The sequence below is a fragment of the Squalius cephalus genome (assembly GCF_949319135.1).
Source record: "Squalius cephalus genome assembly, chromosome: 9".
NCBI classification, from domain to species: Eukaryota; Metazoa; Chordata; class Actinopteri; order Cypriniformes; family Leuciscidae; genus Squalius; species Squalius cephalus.
Genome location: NC_137130.1, coordinates 6,555,405 through 6,575,265, shown reverse-complemented (window position 1 = coordinate 6,575,265; position 19,861 = coordinate 6,555,405). Strand labels below are relative to the sequence as shown.

The 19,861-nt window shown below is 37.1% G+C and overlaps 1 protein-coding gene across 2 annotated transcripts in view; it reads right to left on the bottom strand.

Annotated features, from left to right (window-relative positions):
• The window catches only part of hdac4 (histone deacetylase 4), a 210,924-nt gene extending 192,201 nt beyond the window's left edge, over window positions 1-18,723 (bottom strand). Inside the window, exons 1-2 of one of the 2 annotated variants that reach the window (XM_079880503.1) lie at window positions 18,581-18,723; window positions 4,146-4,416 (exon numbers count right to left, since the gene is read on the bottom strand). In XM_079880503.1, the coding sequence (XP_079736629.1) occupies window positions 4,146-4,167 (22 nt within the window). In that variant the 5' untranslated portion in view covers window positions 4,168-4,416; window positions 18,581-18,723. The remainder of the gene's footprint in view (window positions 1-4,145; window positions 4,417-18,580) is intronic. The other variant, XM_079880504.1, reaches the window with a different exon arrangement.
• Window positions 18,724-19,861: the final 1,138 nt, after the last annotated feature.

Here is a 19,861-nt window from a genome sequence, read left to right as displayed (position 1 = left end):
GTCATTTCACTTCATCGCCGGAGAGAAGAGACTGAGTGAGAACATGCAGCTGACGTTATTGCCTGTGCAATATTCCTAATGTAATATTGGCTGATTAATCTCTAATACACACACACACACACACACACAATGCATATCACTGTTTAAACAGAACCAATAGCCAGAACTACATATTTGCTACCTTTAACAACACTCAAATGACCTCACATGGTCATGGCCTTTTGGCAATATGGCAATTTTCTCTTACTCCCAACAACTTAACCAGCATTAAATTTGGCACAGAAATAAAACTCCTAGCACAAGGTTATTTAATGAATGGACAAACTGACTGGAACTCATAGAGAGACATAGTTTGGGTTTTATGGGGGGAAGGAAAAATTCCCTGAAAAACCTGCCCTCTGAATGCCGAGAAGGAAATAATTACACATAATGAGGCACAAAAAGCACTCAAATATCATGATTAAACTCTGCAAAACAAGATAGTTCCAACACAAATTGGTTTAATAGTTCAAAACAATGACCGCGGGACTAGAACAAATAAAGCCACCCAACAAAATGTCAGCTCAAAATAAAAAATAAAATTAAAAAAAAGCATAGCAACCAAAATAAGTTTACCCACTATTTTTGTATTGCACATAATGTGGTAATGCATGTAGGCCTACTAAATAAAAACATATAACAAGCATTCCATCAGGCCAGTGGAATTCAAAATAATAGGAATTATTGATGGCAAAAAAAAAAACTGCAAGGAAAACATGAATCTATCACTGTACCGTGTACTCACATTTTACAAAAAACATATTATGATTCACATTTCAACCATGTAAATCTGTCCGCCCCTCGTAAACATCAGGACATATTTTCCACATTCTCATTTTAAATCTCAAACTTGCAAGCAAGCAAGCAAGCAAAGACTGATACAAGAAAGAAAGAAAAAGTCAGTGACGCAAGTTTACAGGCACAAATTGTTATTTTCATCTTTCTAACATTTCTAAAATATTTTAAAAAAACATAGAAAAGTCTCAGGATGAGACATGATTTATAGTTTTGAAATGAAATTGGAATTGTTTTCCAATTTGATACTTTAACCAACAATTTAGGTAGAATCAGATTATTCAAGGATTATTAAAACGCGCCAATCACACTGTACAGCACTAGGTTCTTTCATGCGAGGGGATTATGGGTTAAGACTTCTCAAGAGCTATTCTTAGACTCGATGGTGGCAGTAATACAGCATAAACAGAGATTGACTGAGGAGCAGGCAGGTTTGCAGCTGCACGGCCCGACTAAAAACAGTGACAGACTGCGATTACGAGTCTGCTGTAGGGGAGTTTGGTGCACTGGCGTCTGCATCTGGATCAAGTTGCGTTCCCCATCCGCCTACCCTGGGGCAAACACACCATTAGTGCCAGTTGTGTGGAGCAGTAAAGCCTGTAGGCTAGCAGCCATGATGTCAGCCTGGGCAGTCCATGCAACTGGGTACACAGAAAACAATGGGCTCCATCACCCAGTAACCCAGCAGAATGGAACCGCCTGATATTCCCAAAGGAAGTCTGGACTTTGATACGGCCGGATCAAAAACCTGTTTGCCAATCCAGAAGCTCTGGAGAGAAATGAAAGTACATCAAGCTGTCCACCTTCAAATGCACAGAGATATCAGAGCCTCAGGCAAAAGCTTCTAAGGTACTGAAATAAATACAAGCCCACAGCGCTAAAGCGATATTCATCGTTACTGGCAAATCAGCCATTGCTTTTCATGTGGCTCATGGGACGAGGGCAGCAAGCTGACAATCAAACAGCTGCTCTCCATGGCGCAAGTCCCGAGACTGAGCGCAAGCATTCGCAAATGCTTTCTGTACCACAAATAATAAGCTTTAAAAACATTTTTGCTTACAAAGTCCTAGACCAGTAGTGTCTAAGGAGGGGTCTCGAGAAGAAAGTTCACATTTAGGCACGCTGGGTAATGTCAACAGATGCTGAAGGAATGTGATGTGGATGAAAAATTCAGTGAAAGAGAGAGAGATCAGGGAATTACCTCCTCTGATGAGAAACAGCAGATTAGACTGATGCTGGCGATCCCCGGCTGAAAATGCTCTTTTGGACCAAAAGCGGATTAGTAGAGGGGATGTGTGAGAGGTGACATCAGGCCTCCAAATCTCCAATCCATCTCAGAGAGAACAAAACTATTACATCAACCCTGGATTAGCGACACAGACCACCAACGAAGTCTTTAACCCTTTGAGAAGATCAGGAGTGAGATGATTGGCTAATGAGTGTTGTTTCTGTAATCTACTCATGTGGAGCAAAACACTGCTCTCAACACCATTACATGAAACAATATTCAGTTGAAAACCTCTCAATATTTCATGTAAATATTTGAATATACTCATACATAAACTGCTGTTCAAACGTTTTAGGGTGTGCTCACACTTGTAGTTCGGTTCTCTTGGATCTTTTGGTCCAGAACAAGAAAGAAAATCATACATTTAGTCCTGGTTCGCTTAGAGTTCACACTGTAATTTCTAACAGTGATAAAATGTGTAAAGGAGTCAAAGCAGCGGCAGAAATCCCTCCATCACACACACAAACCACAGATCTGCTGTGAGGAGACGTGGTTCTGATGCCTGTGATGGGCAACATAGTGACTATGATGGGGAAAAAAAAAAGAGTACCCTTTTTAGGGTCGCATCTCGTGACATCATGTCCCGTTTTTGGTTCGTTTACATGTCTTTGGTCCGTGTTGCGTTCATATTTCAGTCGAACTGCACCAGAGTTCGTTTGGAAGCAGACCGAGACCCACATTTTCAGCGGTCTTGGTCCGCTTGTTTGGTGCGCACAAGGGTTCGGATGGCAGCGTTCACACTTATTCAAATAAACTGCACTAACAGAGCAAACGCATCAGAATTCGTTTTAATCAAACCAAACCTGACAAGTCTTTACACACCCTTAAAGAAGTCTCTTATGCTCATCAATGCTGCATTTATTTTATAAAAAAAAATACCGTAAAACAGTAATATTGTGGAATATTGTTACAAATTCTGTTTTCTACTTTAATATATTTTAAAATCTAATTTATTCCTGTGATGCCAAGCTGAATTTTCAGCATCATTACTCCAGTCTTCAGTGTCACATGATCCTCCAGAAATCATTCTAAGATGCAGATTTTGGTGCTGAAGAAACATTTCTTATTATTATCATGTTGAAAACAGTTGATAATAATGATTGATATTTTTCAATATTATCATCATTAATGAATGTAGCCAGAAACAATAAGCACAGTGATTTTACCACAGTTAAGGCAGGGTTAGGCCAAGAACAGCACGACTCATTAGCAAAATATTGGCGAAATTTTGCATGCAAAAAGGTTGATTATCAATTGTCAATAGTGTATCAAACAGAAGTCACTAACCAAGATGCTTTCTGTTGCCCGCAAGATTAACTTGAACCAGTTGAGCCTGAAATCTGCGTGCTGAAATCTTTCACAATTCAGAAAAATTCACAATCACGAATATTCCTATTGAACTGCCTGGATTTCAACCACATCATTAATTGTTGCATAATCCCTGTAACTGACCTCTCATTGCTTTACTAACCCAATGGCTCAGAATGAAGCAGTACAACTACCGAGTGCTCATCTGTCTAGCGGAAGATTCAGTGAAAAGAAACCATCTGAAACTCTTTGACCTTTTCCTCTGCGAACACAAAAAGGAAAATATAAGCAGAAAGAGAGAAGAGGAAAGATAAAGGAAGAGAAGGAGCCAGGGAGAAACAGCACAGCTTAAAAATTTTTCCAAGAATAATCAAACTCCTCCTCGAGCTGACAGTTGGACAAGGCGGCCTTGGCAAAGTCGAGGGGACAGATATTTGAGTGCGAATCAAAAAGCTGCTCAAAAGCCTTTTCTGGCATCTCAAGGCTGATTCTCAACCCTCGAAGCCCAATCACGTGCTATTCCTGTAGCTGAGAAACACTATCCTCTTCTACAGAGAAAAAACGGGTTTGTAATGGCACATATCTGGATCACAAAAGGTTTATTTACAGACAGACGTAACTGAAACCCGATCGGAGCTGATTCCATAGTGTTTATCTTGTTCTGAGAGGGGTAACCTAAGATGAAAAGCACTGAAGGGCCACAAAGAGCTCTTACCTGGGCGGCTGTGGGAACTCATTGTGGCTGCGACGGCTCTTTCTGAAGTGATTGGGTTGATAATAAGAGGAGTGTGTCCTGGCAAATGAGGATGTGAGAAACACCTCACAGCTCCTCTGGGACTCGTTGGCTGCTCACCATCCACGGTTGAATGGAAAGACGAGTCAAAAGAGATGCGGGACAGGAAAGAAAGGACAATCTCAGAAACTCATAGCGCCCCCTCTGGACGTAATCCAGATCTGCGTGTTGGTTTCTCTTCGCTTGGCTTGAACTGTCAAAAGAGCAAAAAACAGAAATTATGTAATGGCTGTGTTTTATTACCTAATGAGCTGCTTTGCTGTCTGCTGCCTATTGAACTGAAATATAACCAAGACAGTGATTTGCAACGCTCTACATACAATTAGCACAACATATGAAAAACACCTTACCTTCAGTATAACATGCAATGTTAATTTAGCTTTTGGTCGACGGGAACACCTTATAATGTTCCCTATGTTGGCAGCACACTAGGTTTTGTAACAGAGCCAGAGATGAAGAGCACGTCACTCAAGTGGGCTTTTCCTCTACAGTGTAAATGCATGACAAAGGCCAGAGCAGAAGGACGCCGTGACACATTTTTGACACGCGGCGGGGCGGGTGTAAACCACCCTTTACCAATCTGCCACGCTGACACATTCCCTCCCAGCCTTCCATATTTGCTGTCACAAAGCTTAACAGAACTGACAATAACAATCACATGTCAAGCAGACATAACGCAGCTCGCCCCACAATAAGAGTGTGTACATTTCTCCTTATGTCCACCTGGAACAAAGGAACCTGTCTGTCAGCATAACAACAGTATCTGGAGCAGTCTAGCACACAGCAGGACTTCACAGTTTAGCCATGTTATGTAACCATAAATATCAGCTGTTCCAAGAGGAATGAGGCCTAGAGTAAAGGAAAAATCACTCAGTCTGTGAGGGTAGGCTTACCCGAATACCATGTTTCTGGCAAGTAGGGCTGGGGAAAGCTAATAGGGATGGGAATCTGAGAGAATTTCTGATTTCAGGACCTTAACAATTCAAAACAGTTCTTTTGGGAGTTTTGAGAAAGAAAACCACATCACACAATAACAGGTCACAACGATAGAATAAAAAAAAAAAATACAAATGCCTTAAGTACACAATGCAACAACAGTTTTCTGGTTCATATTGAGTTGAACGGGATAAATATATTGACTTATTTTAATGAAACTGCTGCGTCCGAAATCGAATACTTCCCAATTATATAGTTTGCGAAAAACAGTACGTAGACAGAGTAGTATGTCCTATTACAGTAGGACAAAAACAGTTACTAAATTACTAAAACAGTAGGCAAAAGGACCCGGATGACCTACTACTTCTGTCGAGATTCTGAAGTGCACATTCAATGGACACTACTATCCCATGAGGCCACGGGAGAGGATTAATGACTCGAGGTGAAGCGACACAACTGACCCTGGTAGGTCACATGATAATGACAACATGGCAGATGTCAGATCAATTTCATTCATACTAGTCAAATTCATATATAAACATTTTTTAATGGCCGCGAAGTAAGTTCAATTTTCAAATGTAGTATCTATTCAGACAGTATGCACCGTGTGAGTGAGTTCAAGACTGATTCATGAGTCTTTTTAACAGATTCACTCAAAGAACCGTCATGATTCTACATAAATTGAACTCTAGGATATGCACACATAAATATAAAAAAGTATCAATACAAGTATCCACAGTATCAATGCAATATTGTGAGTAAAAATAAATAAATATATATATGTTTTTTTTTAGCCCTAAAAAAAAAGAGGTGCACCTAAATCGATGCACAGATATAAGACACATGTTCTCCTCAGTTCAATGTGGAATGTGACCAACAAAGCTTTATGTTAAAGAGTTTAAAAGGTAGGGTTTGTAAAAAATGTAAAAGTAAAATGTGCACGGCCACACGGGCATTCATAATGACACTGGTAATACCGGAGTTGTCAAACGTCAATTAATTGGTGAGAAAATGTCCTGTTTCAAATTTGTATTAAAGATTATAAAGACAAACAATATTCCCTTTAGAATAACAAGCATTGGAGAAATAGGACCAAGAACGTACATTACTAAATTACAAAGTTTAATTTATAAATTAATAATAAAATTGTAATTATGAAACGGATAGTTCCAGTCCTTGATTCTGATTGGTGGAGCCGTGTTCAAAGCCGTTGTGAATTACACAAACACACACCTGTGACCGCATTACATCAGTATTACTGCGCAACTGCCGTTTGTGATTCTTTGTTGCTACATGTGTTGCTTAGCAACCTCTTCGGAACTACATTGCTTGGCGGAAGAATAAATGTGTTATAACATTATATTTTTTTGTTGCTGGTGTTTATTTTATGAATAAAATAAGTATTAAAAATAATATTTTTATGGAGTAACCGTTTTATAAAAGCAAAAAGCCCCTTGAAGCCGTGTTTTACAGTGGATTTAAAACAGTTGTTAGGCACGACGCGGAGCGGAGCCCCTTAGCTGTTCTAAATCTTTGTGGGGCTTATTGCTTTATTTTATAGTGACCCATAAGAATACAATTAAGCATAAGATTCATATGTCAGCAAATGTCTCATCATAAATTATGAAAATGTATCCTACAGCATGAATAATTGGGATACGCACAGGTTTTACGATAGTGCTGTTCTAAATTCTGTCAAACCCATCTGAAAAAGCTGCTGAGACGAGGGAAACATCACACAGGGCATGCCTGCTTTTAAACGAGACCACTCCAAACCACACATCTATGCCCTCAAAAATCCCAAACTGCAAGTACTCGATCCCAATTAAATGTGCCAAGAAAATGTGATTTAATCTTTGCAACTCCCAAAGCTGACGTGAAGTTTTCCGCGCACACCAGGAAAAGGTGTTGCATCACATGCCACCAGAATTAAGTCAAGCATGTACTCTATAAATCCGTTTGTTTTAGAGAAGCACGTCTCCGCAGAACCACACACAATCTTTACGGGACATCTGATTTTCCAGCTTTCCTCTCAAAGTAACTATGGCTTCTCACTGGTGCCAGGTGGCGTGGATTACATGTACTGGAGGGAGTTTAGTTCTAGTTCCTCCGGCAGGCTTTTGCACTTGCTGTCATCACATGTCTCACATGGCGCCCTTCCCGCCCCGTGAGCGCAATAAACAGAGCGAAAGTGGACGTGCACGGACACAGTGGGTAAGGATCTCGAGTAAATGTGAGAAAGCAAGGGCAGAGACTCAAGCCACAATGACATATTTGTGCAAAGAATTGTAGGTAAAGTGTACAACCGAAGAAACAGCTATTTATAATACTTTTATCAATGCTTATAGACCCTTTTACAGTTGGTAAACATGGTGACGTATTTGTGTGGGCGGGGCTTAGCTGGAGGCAGAAAGATCCCTCTGGCCGCTTCACTAACGCTAGTTTACCAGTTTTGTTAGCTTGTTTTTTAACAATGACTGTATAAAATCCGATTTTGTCTTAATGTGCAAGGTCACTCAGTGTCCAGGACCGCGATTGTTATTTGCAAAAGTTAATTTTAACGGACGGAACCAGATGACCGTACACGCTCAGTCAATGGACGATCTGACAGGATTAACGTTAACGCTACCTCCGGTTGAGTGACTTCTACACCTACCCGATAGAGAAACCGAGGGTAAAGAGAAACTGATAGCATACATATACATATATATAGAGATATAAAAGAGTGACACTACGGTGCAATTTTAATGATATGAATATTTTCTAGAAATAAAAATTCCAGATACAGCATACTCATTATTCATCGATTCTTGCACTCAACAACACAACAAGATGACATTTAATAATAAAAATAATAATTTAAGCTCCTTATTATGTAGCCGAATCTGTGCTGGTTTGTATTGGCCGCCTCCAGTTTTCCGTTTGTTTTGCCTCCAGCTAGCGCCGTGACGTAACTGTGACGTCGGCGCAAAAGGGGTCTATTACATGGCTTGGTTGAATTCTAATGTAGAATGCGGTCTGTTATTTCTTGATAACAGATCGCTGCTAAGTATAACACACCGTTGCCATGAAAAACAGAGCGTTGCTATGGACGCAGGATTCTAACCGTAGAGACTGAACGGACTATTTTCTTTAGCGGATGCAATACAATCGTTTTTAAATCAACAAACTCCTCAATATTTTGTGTCAAATTATTTATTTGGTAGGTAGCCATGTAATAAGCGGGATAATGTAGCGCGAGGCAGTTGTTATAGTGAATACAACCAACCCCAACAGGCTGATCAGGACCCCGACGCGAAGCGGAGGGATACATTATCCCTTACATATACGAAGGAGGATGTAACAATTTTGGTTGTGATTATGATTCCATTAAAGGATTCAGGTTCCTTAATGATTTTTTTTAAATGCAATTGCTTTTATATTGTTTTGTAACATATTTATGTATCTGCAGTGTGTGTACACAAACCCCCCTATTGTGGTAAAAATCCACTCAATCCATTTGTTATTTTACACATAAATCTGAAACATTGTCTCAGAACGTGCCGTTCAGGAATGTGAATGGCTTTAAAATGCATGCAAATAAAAAAAAACTTTCATGATGATGAAGAACTGCAATGTCATGTGAGCCTGGCCATGGATAGCGATGATAATCAAAACCAAACAAATGTTTTGTTCATTTGCATTTAAAGATACATGCACGAAAACAGCATGTTGATCCTTTCACTCAAAAATTGACATTTTCAACATGGTGTAATAAATGATCTGTGGGGTATTTTGAGCTGAAACTTCAGACACATTCTGGGAGCACTTGAGATTGCATCTTGTAAAAAGGGCATAATAGCTCCCCTTTAATGGGTATAGCTACAGTAAATGTCTTCAGCTAGTCAGCTTGAGATCCTTTCCATCTAAACTGGTTAGATCTCTTAAAACTAGCAGTGAATGTTTTACGAGCAGTAGGATAACCATAACCATATTAATCCGCAAAGCCAAAAGTTACATAGTATACCTTTAATGTGAACAAATACCTATTTGCGAACAAATTATTATTTTGAACTGGTTCTGTTAATGGATCTCATTGACTTATTCAAAGAGGTTCTTGACTTATTCATCAAACCACAAGTAACAAACCACAGTAAGTATGAATATGAACAAATTTGACCAACGGATTATTTTTGACAAACCAATTATTTTTCATTCATTAAAAAGAACCATTTCAAAAGAGTTACTGCCCCTTTAAATTCAGTGAATGAACAATTTTACTGAACAGTGCTTGAACAGTGGAAAACAGAAGTTTCACAAAAATTACACACTTCACCTTTAAGAGCTGCCAAAGAAACCCACTTCTCTAACATCATTTGCAGCTCTGTCCGTCTACATGAGGCGTAATGTTTTCCTGAGAGTGTTTAATGGAGTGAGCTTCCTCCCTGACCCGAACTGAACACTACAGCTCAGTCACTTACTCCCTCACGGCTCAGAGATCGCTGACCGACTACATTCGTCCCAAACCACAAATGGCCCCAGCAGCAAGACCAGAGTGACCGTGAGAACCGCAGTGACGCAGGGTTGACTTGAGGGAAACCCCTGATATAAAAGTCAGAGTGGCATTTGAAGAGCCGCAAGGAAGGAGACGTTTCCCCCCGGAGTACCGCTGCTATTCTCAGCTCAGACCTATTTTAGTAAAGGGGTTTCTCTTGAATTGACATTGCCCCATAAAACTGTCAAAACATGTTAACTGCATGCAAGTGTTGATCTTTTCAAGCGGCTGGTTTTCATGCTCACTGGCCATCACACACTATGTCTGTTATTTCAGTCATGTTGCTCACGTACCAAATCATTGTCATTCCTACTTTTCAAGTGTCAGTGGCGTCTTCTAACACAGGATGAAAAAACACCTTCTGATAAATGATAAGATAATGCACACACACAATGGATTTAAATGAAACATATCTGTCTAAGACGGGTTTCTGACGCATGAAAGTGCACTAGACTTGGCTCGATACCAAAATGTTGGCTTCGGAATGATTAGGAAATTTCAGATCAAGTCAAATAATAATACAAATATTAATAATATATAATATTAATAATTTCATTAACATTTGGTACCAGTCTGAAAATGCATGCAAGACAGTATAATACTACCATATATATATATATATATATATATATATATATATATATATATATACATACGTGTATGTATGTATGTATGTATTATATATATATAAAATTGTTCATATTCACACAGTTTATATTCAATATCATTGTACAATATAGTTAATATATAGTAAATACTTGTCATCAGTCTAAAGATGCATCAGACCAACCACAACTGAAATATTAAAATTACGTTACATTTTTTGTTGTCAAATAATTATAATAAATATATAAAATAAATAATATAATATAATATAATATAATATAATTCTTTCTACAATAGACTAAAGATGCATGGTAATCATATATAGAGTGATAAATATAAAAAAACAAATATAAATATTACAGTATCCTTCTTTCTACAGTATCGTTAACTTTTCGATTATTTGTTATCACAGTATGCAGGTGGATAGTCAAGCCAGCCATAGCTTAAATTTTATTAATTAATACAAAAAATCATACGAAAATTATAGTAATCGCCAAGGAAAGAAGAAAAAGTTTACTTTTTCTGTTGTCAAATACTTTAAATACTACATTTTTTTCTTGGGATTTTGAGTGTTCATTTAAATTCAGCAATTTCATGGCCTTCATATTTGCTGTTAATAAACTGACATATCACCATTGGGGTTTTTTTTTAGCGTAATATTTAAATCCAGCTCTGTAAATATCAGCCTCGACCATTCAAAAACACTTATTCCAGGTTTTCCAAGATTTTGGGAACCCTCCAATACATAACTAGACAAACGCATTAAGACATTTTTAAAAACAGGAATAGGAATGGTGGCCTAGTTTTACATAAAAGTGTGTCAAGGAAGCGGGGCGCAATGTTAACAGAACGCTTCAGGACAAAAATCAGCCAAAGTCGGTCAAGCGTCCACTGGCCCTGACTGCTCATGTCTGGGGGTGCGGGTTTATCCTGAGGGAAAAGGAAGAGACTTATAAACCCTCAGCGGCATTCAGTCTTACATCATCCCGTCTGGGACAAAACAAACCCAAACATGGCGGGCCGGTCAGCCGTCTAGAGTGACCATCACAGAGGAGCAGATCTGACACAGGCTGACAGGCCCGAACACCGAGCTCAGCAGGAAAACGACACTCAATCCAATATGACAGGATATCGCCTGTGTTGGTACAATACTCACCGCTGCTCGCTCATGTACGCTACAGGACCCAACACTAGCAGGACAAATATAATACCAGTTTGCCATTACACTGCACTAGAAGTGCTAATGAATGCTTAACGTTAAATGACTCTGATGCTTTTGATGAGAGTGACCATTTAACATGAATAAGTCTAAGCTGAAAATCATCAAAGAAAGCAATGCCATTGGGAAGTCAGTTGCGTCTCTTTTATCCCAATGTCTTTGCCTCAGCTAAAGCTCTGTGTGTCACATTCCATTAAAATGACAAAGTTGCACAATTTTTGAGGGAACCGTATTGCAAAGGAACTCCACATCTTACTTGCAGGCAGTGATTTTCAGCGTTTCTTTCCAGGACTGACGTGGTACCGTGTTCTGTGCCATTAAATTCACTCTCATGCCGCTATGGCCAAATGCTTTAAGGAATTCGCTCAACCACTGACGTCTTGTTTTGGCAGAGTAAAATAGTGCAAGGCATGTTAAAAAATGGGATGGTGAGCAACAGATTGCGTATGTTTTAACCAGTCATTTGATGCAGTAAGTGTTCATTAAAGGAATTAGTTCAGCTGAAAAATAAAATTCTGTCATCATTTACTCGCCCTCATGGCGTTCCAAATTCATAAGCTTTTTTTCTTTCTTTTTTTTTTTTTGCACGGAACACAACAGAAGAACTTTTTTGAAGAATCTTAACGCAGCTTTTCCAGTAACTACAACTGTCATCATGGTTATTATCGTTAAGTAAAACTATTAAAAACTTTTTAAAAAAAACAGATGAAAAACTGAACAAAAATGAGAAACGTTGCCTTTGGAAACTAACGGGAAGCACAAACTGGAATTACATAAAAATTGAAAAACCGAACTAAAACAGATTTTTTTTTCATTTTTATTAAACCTAAATAGTAATATTGAAAAATAAAATAATAAAATTACAAAAGCACATAATAAAATTCCGAAAAATAAAAGCTAATTCAAAATGCAAATAAAAAAACTATAATAATAATAATAATAATAATAATACTAAAACAACACTGGCTGTCATCAAGCTCCAAAGTGGACAAACACCATAGACGTAGTTCAAATGACTATGTGCACTATAGTCCAAGTCTTATGAAATCATTTAGGCCTAATAGTTTTGTCTAGAAATAAATCATTTGAAGCCATTTTTCCAAGATTTTTCATATGGCACATGAGCTTTATGCATTCATTTATGGTTCTTTAAAGAAATAGTTCCCATTCGTTCAACATTGACTCACACTCATGACGCATCTATCTGCATTTGAAGAATGTTTCGGAATCAAAATTCAAACTGACTTAAACTGCATGGGGGGGGGGGGCACGCAAGACATTTGGCATCAAAATATCTTCATGTTCCATGGAAGGAATGAAATGAGTGTGAGTAAATGATGACAGTTTCATTTTTGGGTGAACTATCTCTCTAACAGTGTTTATTAATATGTCTATTTTGGAGCATGACACAAATGAACTATGAACTGTTGAGATTAAAACCTTCACCTGAAAAAACAACAGCATACAGGTTTGGAACAACATGAGGGTGAGTAAATACTGACAGAGTTTGCATTTTAGGGTCAACTATTCCTTAAATAGTCAGATGAGTATCAAGAATTCAACATCTCCATTTCCATACAGGCCTGAGTGTTTCCAGATAAACAGAGATCAGGAAATGAGTCTTGCGACTGTGTGGATGAAACAATCATCACTCACTTTCCCTCGGCTGTTGCGTCCTCCGCTAGGACTGCAAGGGTCACAGTCAGGTGACGATGAGGTCACCACCTTCACCAACAAACACTTCGTTTTCATTAAACCCATCATACAAACAGACAAGCTTTTCATTATTGCAATCTTGGGTTTCGGACAAACACAGATTGCCAAATGAACCCTGCCAAATGAAGCCTCGCCAAGTTCTGCCAGAGCACAATGGAAAAACGAACGGGCGCTTAAACAAACCAAAAGTGACACGGACACCAAACGATTCCACACTGAGGCGACAGCACTCAAACCACGGAATCTAATACCCAAAAATGAAAAGTCTGTCATCATTTACTCATCCTCATGTCGTTCCAAATCTGTATGAATTTATTTCTTCTGTGGAGCACAAAGAATATTTATAGTTCTTTAACTATATAATGAAACTAAATTGTGATGGGTGCTGTAAGGCTCTAAAATGATAAAGCAACACCATGAATGATGATATCACATAAATATCACACAGGGCTGCATGGTTTGGAGGGGTGAAGTGAATATGAAAATTGCGATTGTGATTAAAATGCCTTTTCTTTGGCAAAAAAAAAAAAAAAAAAAAATTGATTGTACATCAATATCACTATAATAATAATAATATCATTATTGTTATTAATAATATTTTTTACTAAACAAAATATTAAAATTAGAAATATTACAAAAGAGCATTTAAGAAAATTTAAATTTGCAATTGCGATTAAAATGTCTTTGCTGTGCTTGTTTGAACAATTTGGCCAAAAAATAAGAGATTATAAAGAAATAATAATAACAACAGTAATATTGTTATTATTATTATTATTATTAATAATAATAATAATTGTTTTACTAAACAACATTTTAATTTAAGAAATATTACTAAAAATAGTATTTAAGAAAATTAAAAATTGTGATTGTGATTAAAATGCCTTTGCTGTGCTTGTTTGTACAAATTGGCCAAAAAGGTGAGATTATCAATCAATATAACTATAATAATAATCATATCATTATTAATAATAATAATCCTTTTTATTACTAAACCAAACTTTAATATATGGTGAAATATTGATAATAAAATAAATTCAAATTGCGATTGTAATTAAAATGATTGTACAAAAATGTGAATTATATATAAATATGACTATTATAATAATATTTTAACTAGTTAAAAAAAAGAGTATTTCCATTTTTAAGCATAATTGATAAGTTAAAATTCTTATATATGTTTATTTCTTAAATTATACATTTCAATTTTTTTATAAGCGCTACTCATTAAAAGTTTGTTGCATTCTCAAATGCACATTATGCATATGACTCAATATGACTATTATAATAATATTTTAACTAGTTATAACTAAGTTCTACTTTACTTTAACTTTTTAGTTTTAACTAACTCACTAAATGCACATTATAAGTGACCCAAACCGCAGTTCATGTGAGCCGAGCCGCTCTGAGAGACTGAAAACACTGGATCATGAGCTGTCGGGTTTAAAAGAGCACAGCTCCACGCTATATTTCATTAAATCAGTGATTATCATATTTGATAATCACACAAAACAATATCACAATTCTGATTTTATTTGATTAGTCGTGCAGCCCTAATATCAGACTGACTGACTTCTGAGGAACACAGAATGAGAAGTTTGAGTATAACATTTCTTTAAGATGAAAGTGAAACAAAAAACGGTCAAGTTCCACTAAGGACAAAATAGCACTATAACAGAAGAAAAATAGCAACTCTTGCACTATATTCCAGTCTCATGGAGTCACATGAAAGCATTATGTGAGGAATGGACTGAATTTAAGTCAATATTCATTCACATGTTGTTTCACTGTGTGGAAAAGAGCAGCTTGCACATTCTGTGTAAATATCTCCTTTCGCATTTCATAAAAGCCACAGAGGTTTGGAAAAACATGAGGGTGAATATATAAAATGACAAAACATTCATTTTAGGAAGAAGCACCATCCTACAAGTATCCAGAGACTTAGCTTAGCAGACAACACAAGGCCCTCAGGGACATTAAGACAATCCTCTAAATAACACTGCTTGTGACAAACATCCAATTTTCCAGTTAGGGGACAACCTTTCCACGGATCGCCAGTCACACTTGTCATCTGTCCAGCCGCATTTCCCACCTACAGTTACGCCCCGTCTCCTGTTAACACTTTCCCTCGGAGCCAAACTCTCGCTCTCTTTCCTCTTCAGTCACAGATGCAGCAAACGGTGCAATCTGCCAATCTCCATGAGTCATCCAGCACTGTTAATTATGTACCCTAAGGAGTAGAATTGATTAGCGAGGGTCTCAAACTGATTTAAATTGTTATTTGAGACTATATAAAGCGTGGGCCTAAACATTGCCATTTAGTCACATTCACTAAGCGCTGTCGTTTTTCAGAATCCTACTTTGCCAAGCCACACAGATTGGATCTGTGGAGAGAGAAGCACAGACAGGATAAATGATGCCGGTGCATTCACTGACAATGTGTTTCAAGGGAAGAAACTTTTTCACTTTAGCTTTCAATGAGAGGTGCTGTATGAAATGAATAATTATTCAACATATATTAGTCAGTAAGAGTTGAGTAGAATGTCAATCATTATGGCAAGTCTACAGTGAAACTGTTAGCACATGAAAAGAGGTGTGAACTTAATGGCAAGTCATTCATGTCAGCATAAGCTTATTTTTCCTCAAGCTTGCTTTTTTTTTTATCTGTAAAATAATACAGTAAAAACAGTAATATTTTGAAATATATACCGGTTTTAAATCTGAATATATTTAAAAAAAATTAAAAAAATTCCTATGATGACAAAGCATCATTACTCCAGAATGTCACATTATCCTTCAGAAATCATTCATACTGATTTATTGCTCAAGAAACATGCCTTATTATTATCAAAAGCTGTGCTGCATTTTCATCAGGATTCGTTTATAATTAGAAAGTTCAAAAGAACAGCATTTATTTTAAATATAATTATTTTTGCAGCATTGTAAAGGGCTTTACTGTCACTTTTGATTAAATTAATGATCCTTTGCTGAATAAAAGTATAATTTTTTTTTAAAAATACAACTTTTAAACTAGTGTAGGCCTATATGATCAACTTTACTCATGAGTAATTGGATTAGCTGACCAGTGCATGAATTCAACAAGCTAAAAAGCATACAGGTTAATCTCACATTTCACCCAAAATCAAAACAAACAAATAAGAAATTATATTTTTGCATTAAGAAAAAAAAAATCTATCTTTTTAATCTATCAATTTTTACGATCATTATTTTTGTATGCTTTCTTTTTTTTTTTTTTTTTTCATAAATCCAACCATAAACTCTCAATACCATCATGCATCTGGATATGAAGTTTACTTATTTTTGCATTACAGTAATGGAATGATATTTTTTGCCATGAGAGATGAGAGGTCAATGGTATTTAATTGCCATGAAAATAATGAAAAACAGAAAATTTTAATGGGCTTTTTTTTTAAAGGCTTCAAATCAAACATTGGCACAAAAAAAAAAAAGAAAGAGCAAAAATATTCCAAAAACAGTTCAAGCGATATAAACCCACACAAAATCACATGTGCACATTATTTTTTTTGTTTGCTTCCAGAAATCCAAAAGTGCACAACTAGGGTCAAGCAAAACTAGATTAACTCTCTGCTGCCAAGTTCTCAGAAGGCTGCTTTGACCTTCTTCCTGTGGGGCCTGGAATTTACAAGGTCTGAGCGCCGGTCCTTGAGAGCCGGAATGTGGAAAGACGAGCGAGTTTCCTACAGGCTGTGATTAAAGCCTGGATGTATATGCCTGTGCATGATGCCACATGTTAGAACTTCAACCACTAGCTACGTGTGACAGCAGCCCAGACCGACAGCGTGATATAACCACCACCACCACCACCGGACAACACAGCCGGCATGACTCAGCTCAGAACATCAAAACAGCCCAGGGAACTCGTCAGCCCTCATGTTCTGTTTGGTCGTTTACGTCAAGAGCGTTTTAAAAGCACAAAAACAAAAATTTCAACCTAACATAAATAATACACCCCAGCAACTTTTAATCTCCTGGCAATCTCTGATTGGTGCACAGGGAAACAGAACATTCCAGAAACGGCAATACTATTAAACGCATACTCATTTCTTAAAGGATCAATAATGTCTGCATAACCATATTAAAAGAATTCAATGGAAAAGTGAATGTTAATTTCAAAATTAATATTTTAGTTGTTTTTTTTACAAATATAGAATTGAGGTTTTCTGGTCGGTACTAATCAGAAAAGCAACAAAAAAAATCTACAAAAGGAAATCTATGAATACTGAGTTGGAAAATAACATCTAAATTCACTTTCAAAACAATTTCACCCATTCATTCATGCTCCAGATTGACTCTTAAAGGGATAGTTCAACCAAAAATGAAAATTCTGTCATCATTTACTCACCGTCAAGTTTTTCCAAACCTGTATTTTTAAAGAATGTTGGTAACCAGACGTTCTTTAAAATATCTTATTTTTTGTTAAACAGAAGAAAGAAACTCATACCGGTTTGGAACAACATGAGAGTAAATGATAACAGAATTTAATTTTTTTGGGTGAACTATCCCTTTAAGTGATGCATAACTGACACAAGAATAATCAGTTATGCATATGACGTCAGAACTTCCATTGACAGAAAGGAACACGCTGTTTATTGCTTGGAACTCCACGGGAAACATACTGTCTATCTATAATGTTTAACCAGGAGTTGAAACAATGTAACATTTTTTTTTTTTTTTTTTTTAAATCAACCACTGGGGATTTGACTCATTCAAAGTGCACAAAACTACCAGGTCCTAAAATGTCTCTCATGAATATATGTGTAAACAATGACAATGAATAATGATAGTTGACCCTGTCAAGTAAAACTGTCAAAATTATGTCAAATCAAAACTGTCAAACCAAAGCACTGCTATAAAAACATGCAGACATATAGTCAGCATAAGAGTACAATACAGCGCATATGAGATAGGCCTATATATGTATACACTTTTAAACGTTTTCTGACAGACAAAATGTTCAAACCTTTAAAAAAAAAAAAATCAAAATGAAAAGATCACACATTTTGTGGAACGGCCATTGTATAGTTGAGTAATAGGCTATGCCTTAGTTATAATCTAATATATCAGACTTTTAAAAATATGCCTTTATGATTCTCCTGCAGGTATGAAGTAAACGCATACACATTGAAAATGAAACGTGATACAACTACTCCGAGAGTTACGATTCAACACACACACACACACACACACACACACACACTGTTTTGATTGTTTCATCTGATCGCCCACAAGTTTCTTTCTCTTACTGAAATGATCGCTGCATTTAATGAGAAAATCACAGGGTAACGCATGCGAATCGTCGCTGCTCACCTCTCCGAAGCTCCGCCGCGATCGGACGCAACGCTCCGGACTTTATTCCCGTTGGAGAGCGCGCCAACGACGGATCCACTCACCGACGGGTTCCGCCATACTGGATTGTGTCGAGCGGATCACGTGCGTGTCGAGTCCCCGGCGCATGTCCTCCAGAGGCGGGCGCTCACAGGCAGTCGAGCCCGCGTCTTCATGTTTCTCACATGGGATGAGAATTATTGACCGATTCCGATTCCTTAACAGTGCAGTGCCAATAACGATTCGTTTGATGAGCACATATTTGAAATAAGAAATTAAGTTCTTGTATAATACATATAATATTGTAGCTATGTTATTGTAGCCTATCGTGATCATTACAGATTTCAACAGATCAGATGTAAAAAAAAAAAAATTAAATTTAAAGATTTAATATAATATTTTCAACATTTAAGAGACTTTTTAAAGGCGATACAATCATTTGTCCCAGTGGCGACTGGTGCAAAAAAAAACTGAATTATTAATTCAGGACTGAATGTAGGCTAATTGTTAAATAACCATTTAACATTGATCATAATGTATCATTACTGCTTAGCTAAAAATGGAAAATTCAGCATTTAAAGCATGCCATAAGCTAATGACAATAAAAAAAATCTGTATTTTTGGGCTAAATGGCTGGTATAGGCTAATCTCAGTATTATTATTTTTTTTCTATTTGAATAAAAAATAAATCTGTATTTAATTTAACAAATGTTATTTCATATCCTGATCAATATTGTCCTACAAACAATGTTTATATTGAAGGCTATGAAAACAAACATAGTGTATTGTAACCTTGCAGTGTTTGCTTGACTTTCTAACATTTACAGATGGAGAATATGTCCGTGAAATGTAAGTTATGCACTGAGGAAATTATTGGATGTCACTTCAGTTTAAAGATTATTAATAGAGGTATATTTGTTTCCACCAATCGCTGCACAAGTTAAGGTCACGTATGATGACGAAAGCACGTTAGTGCTAGCCCTCCCGGAACCCATAGAGAATGTATTACAGTGCCTGCAGTTTAAAAAAAAAAAATCTTTGTATGGAAGTCTATGGGAACGCTCTGGGTGATTCTCGGCCAGAGTGAAATCGCCCAAAAAGAGGCGGTACTCCACAGACCGCAACTTGGCGCTGATTGGACTATATCCAGAGGCAGAACAACAGTGACGGCTAGCGTAACTCTGTGGTTGAATGCGAATGTGATTAAAAAAGACCCTTTCGCACTTTGGTGGTGCGTCGCCCTATCGGCCCAATGAAGAAACT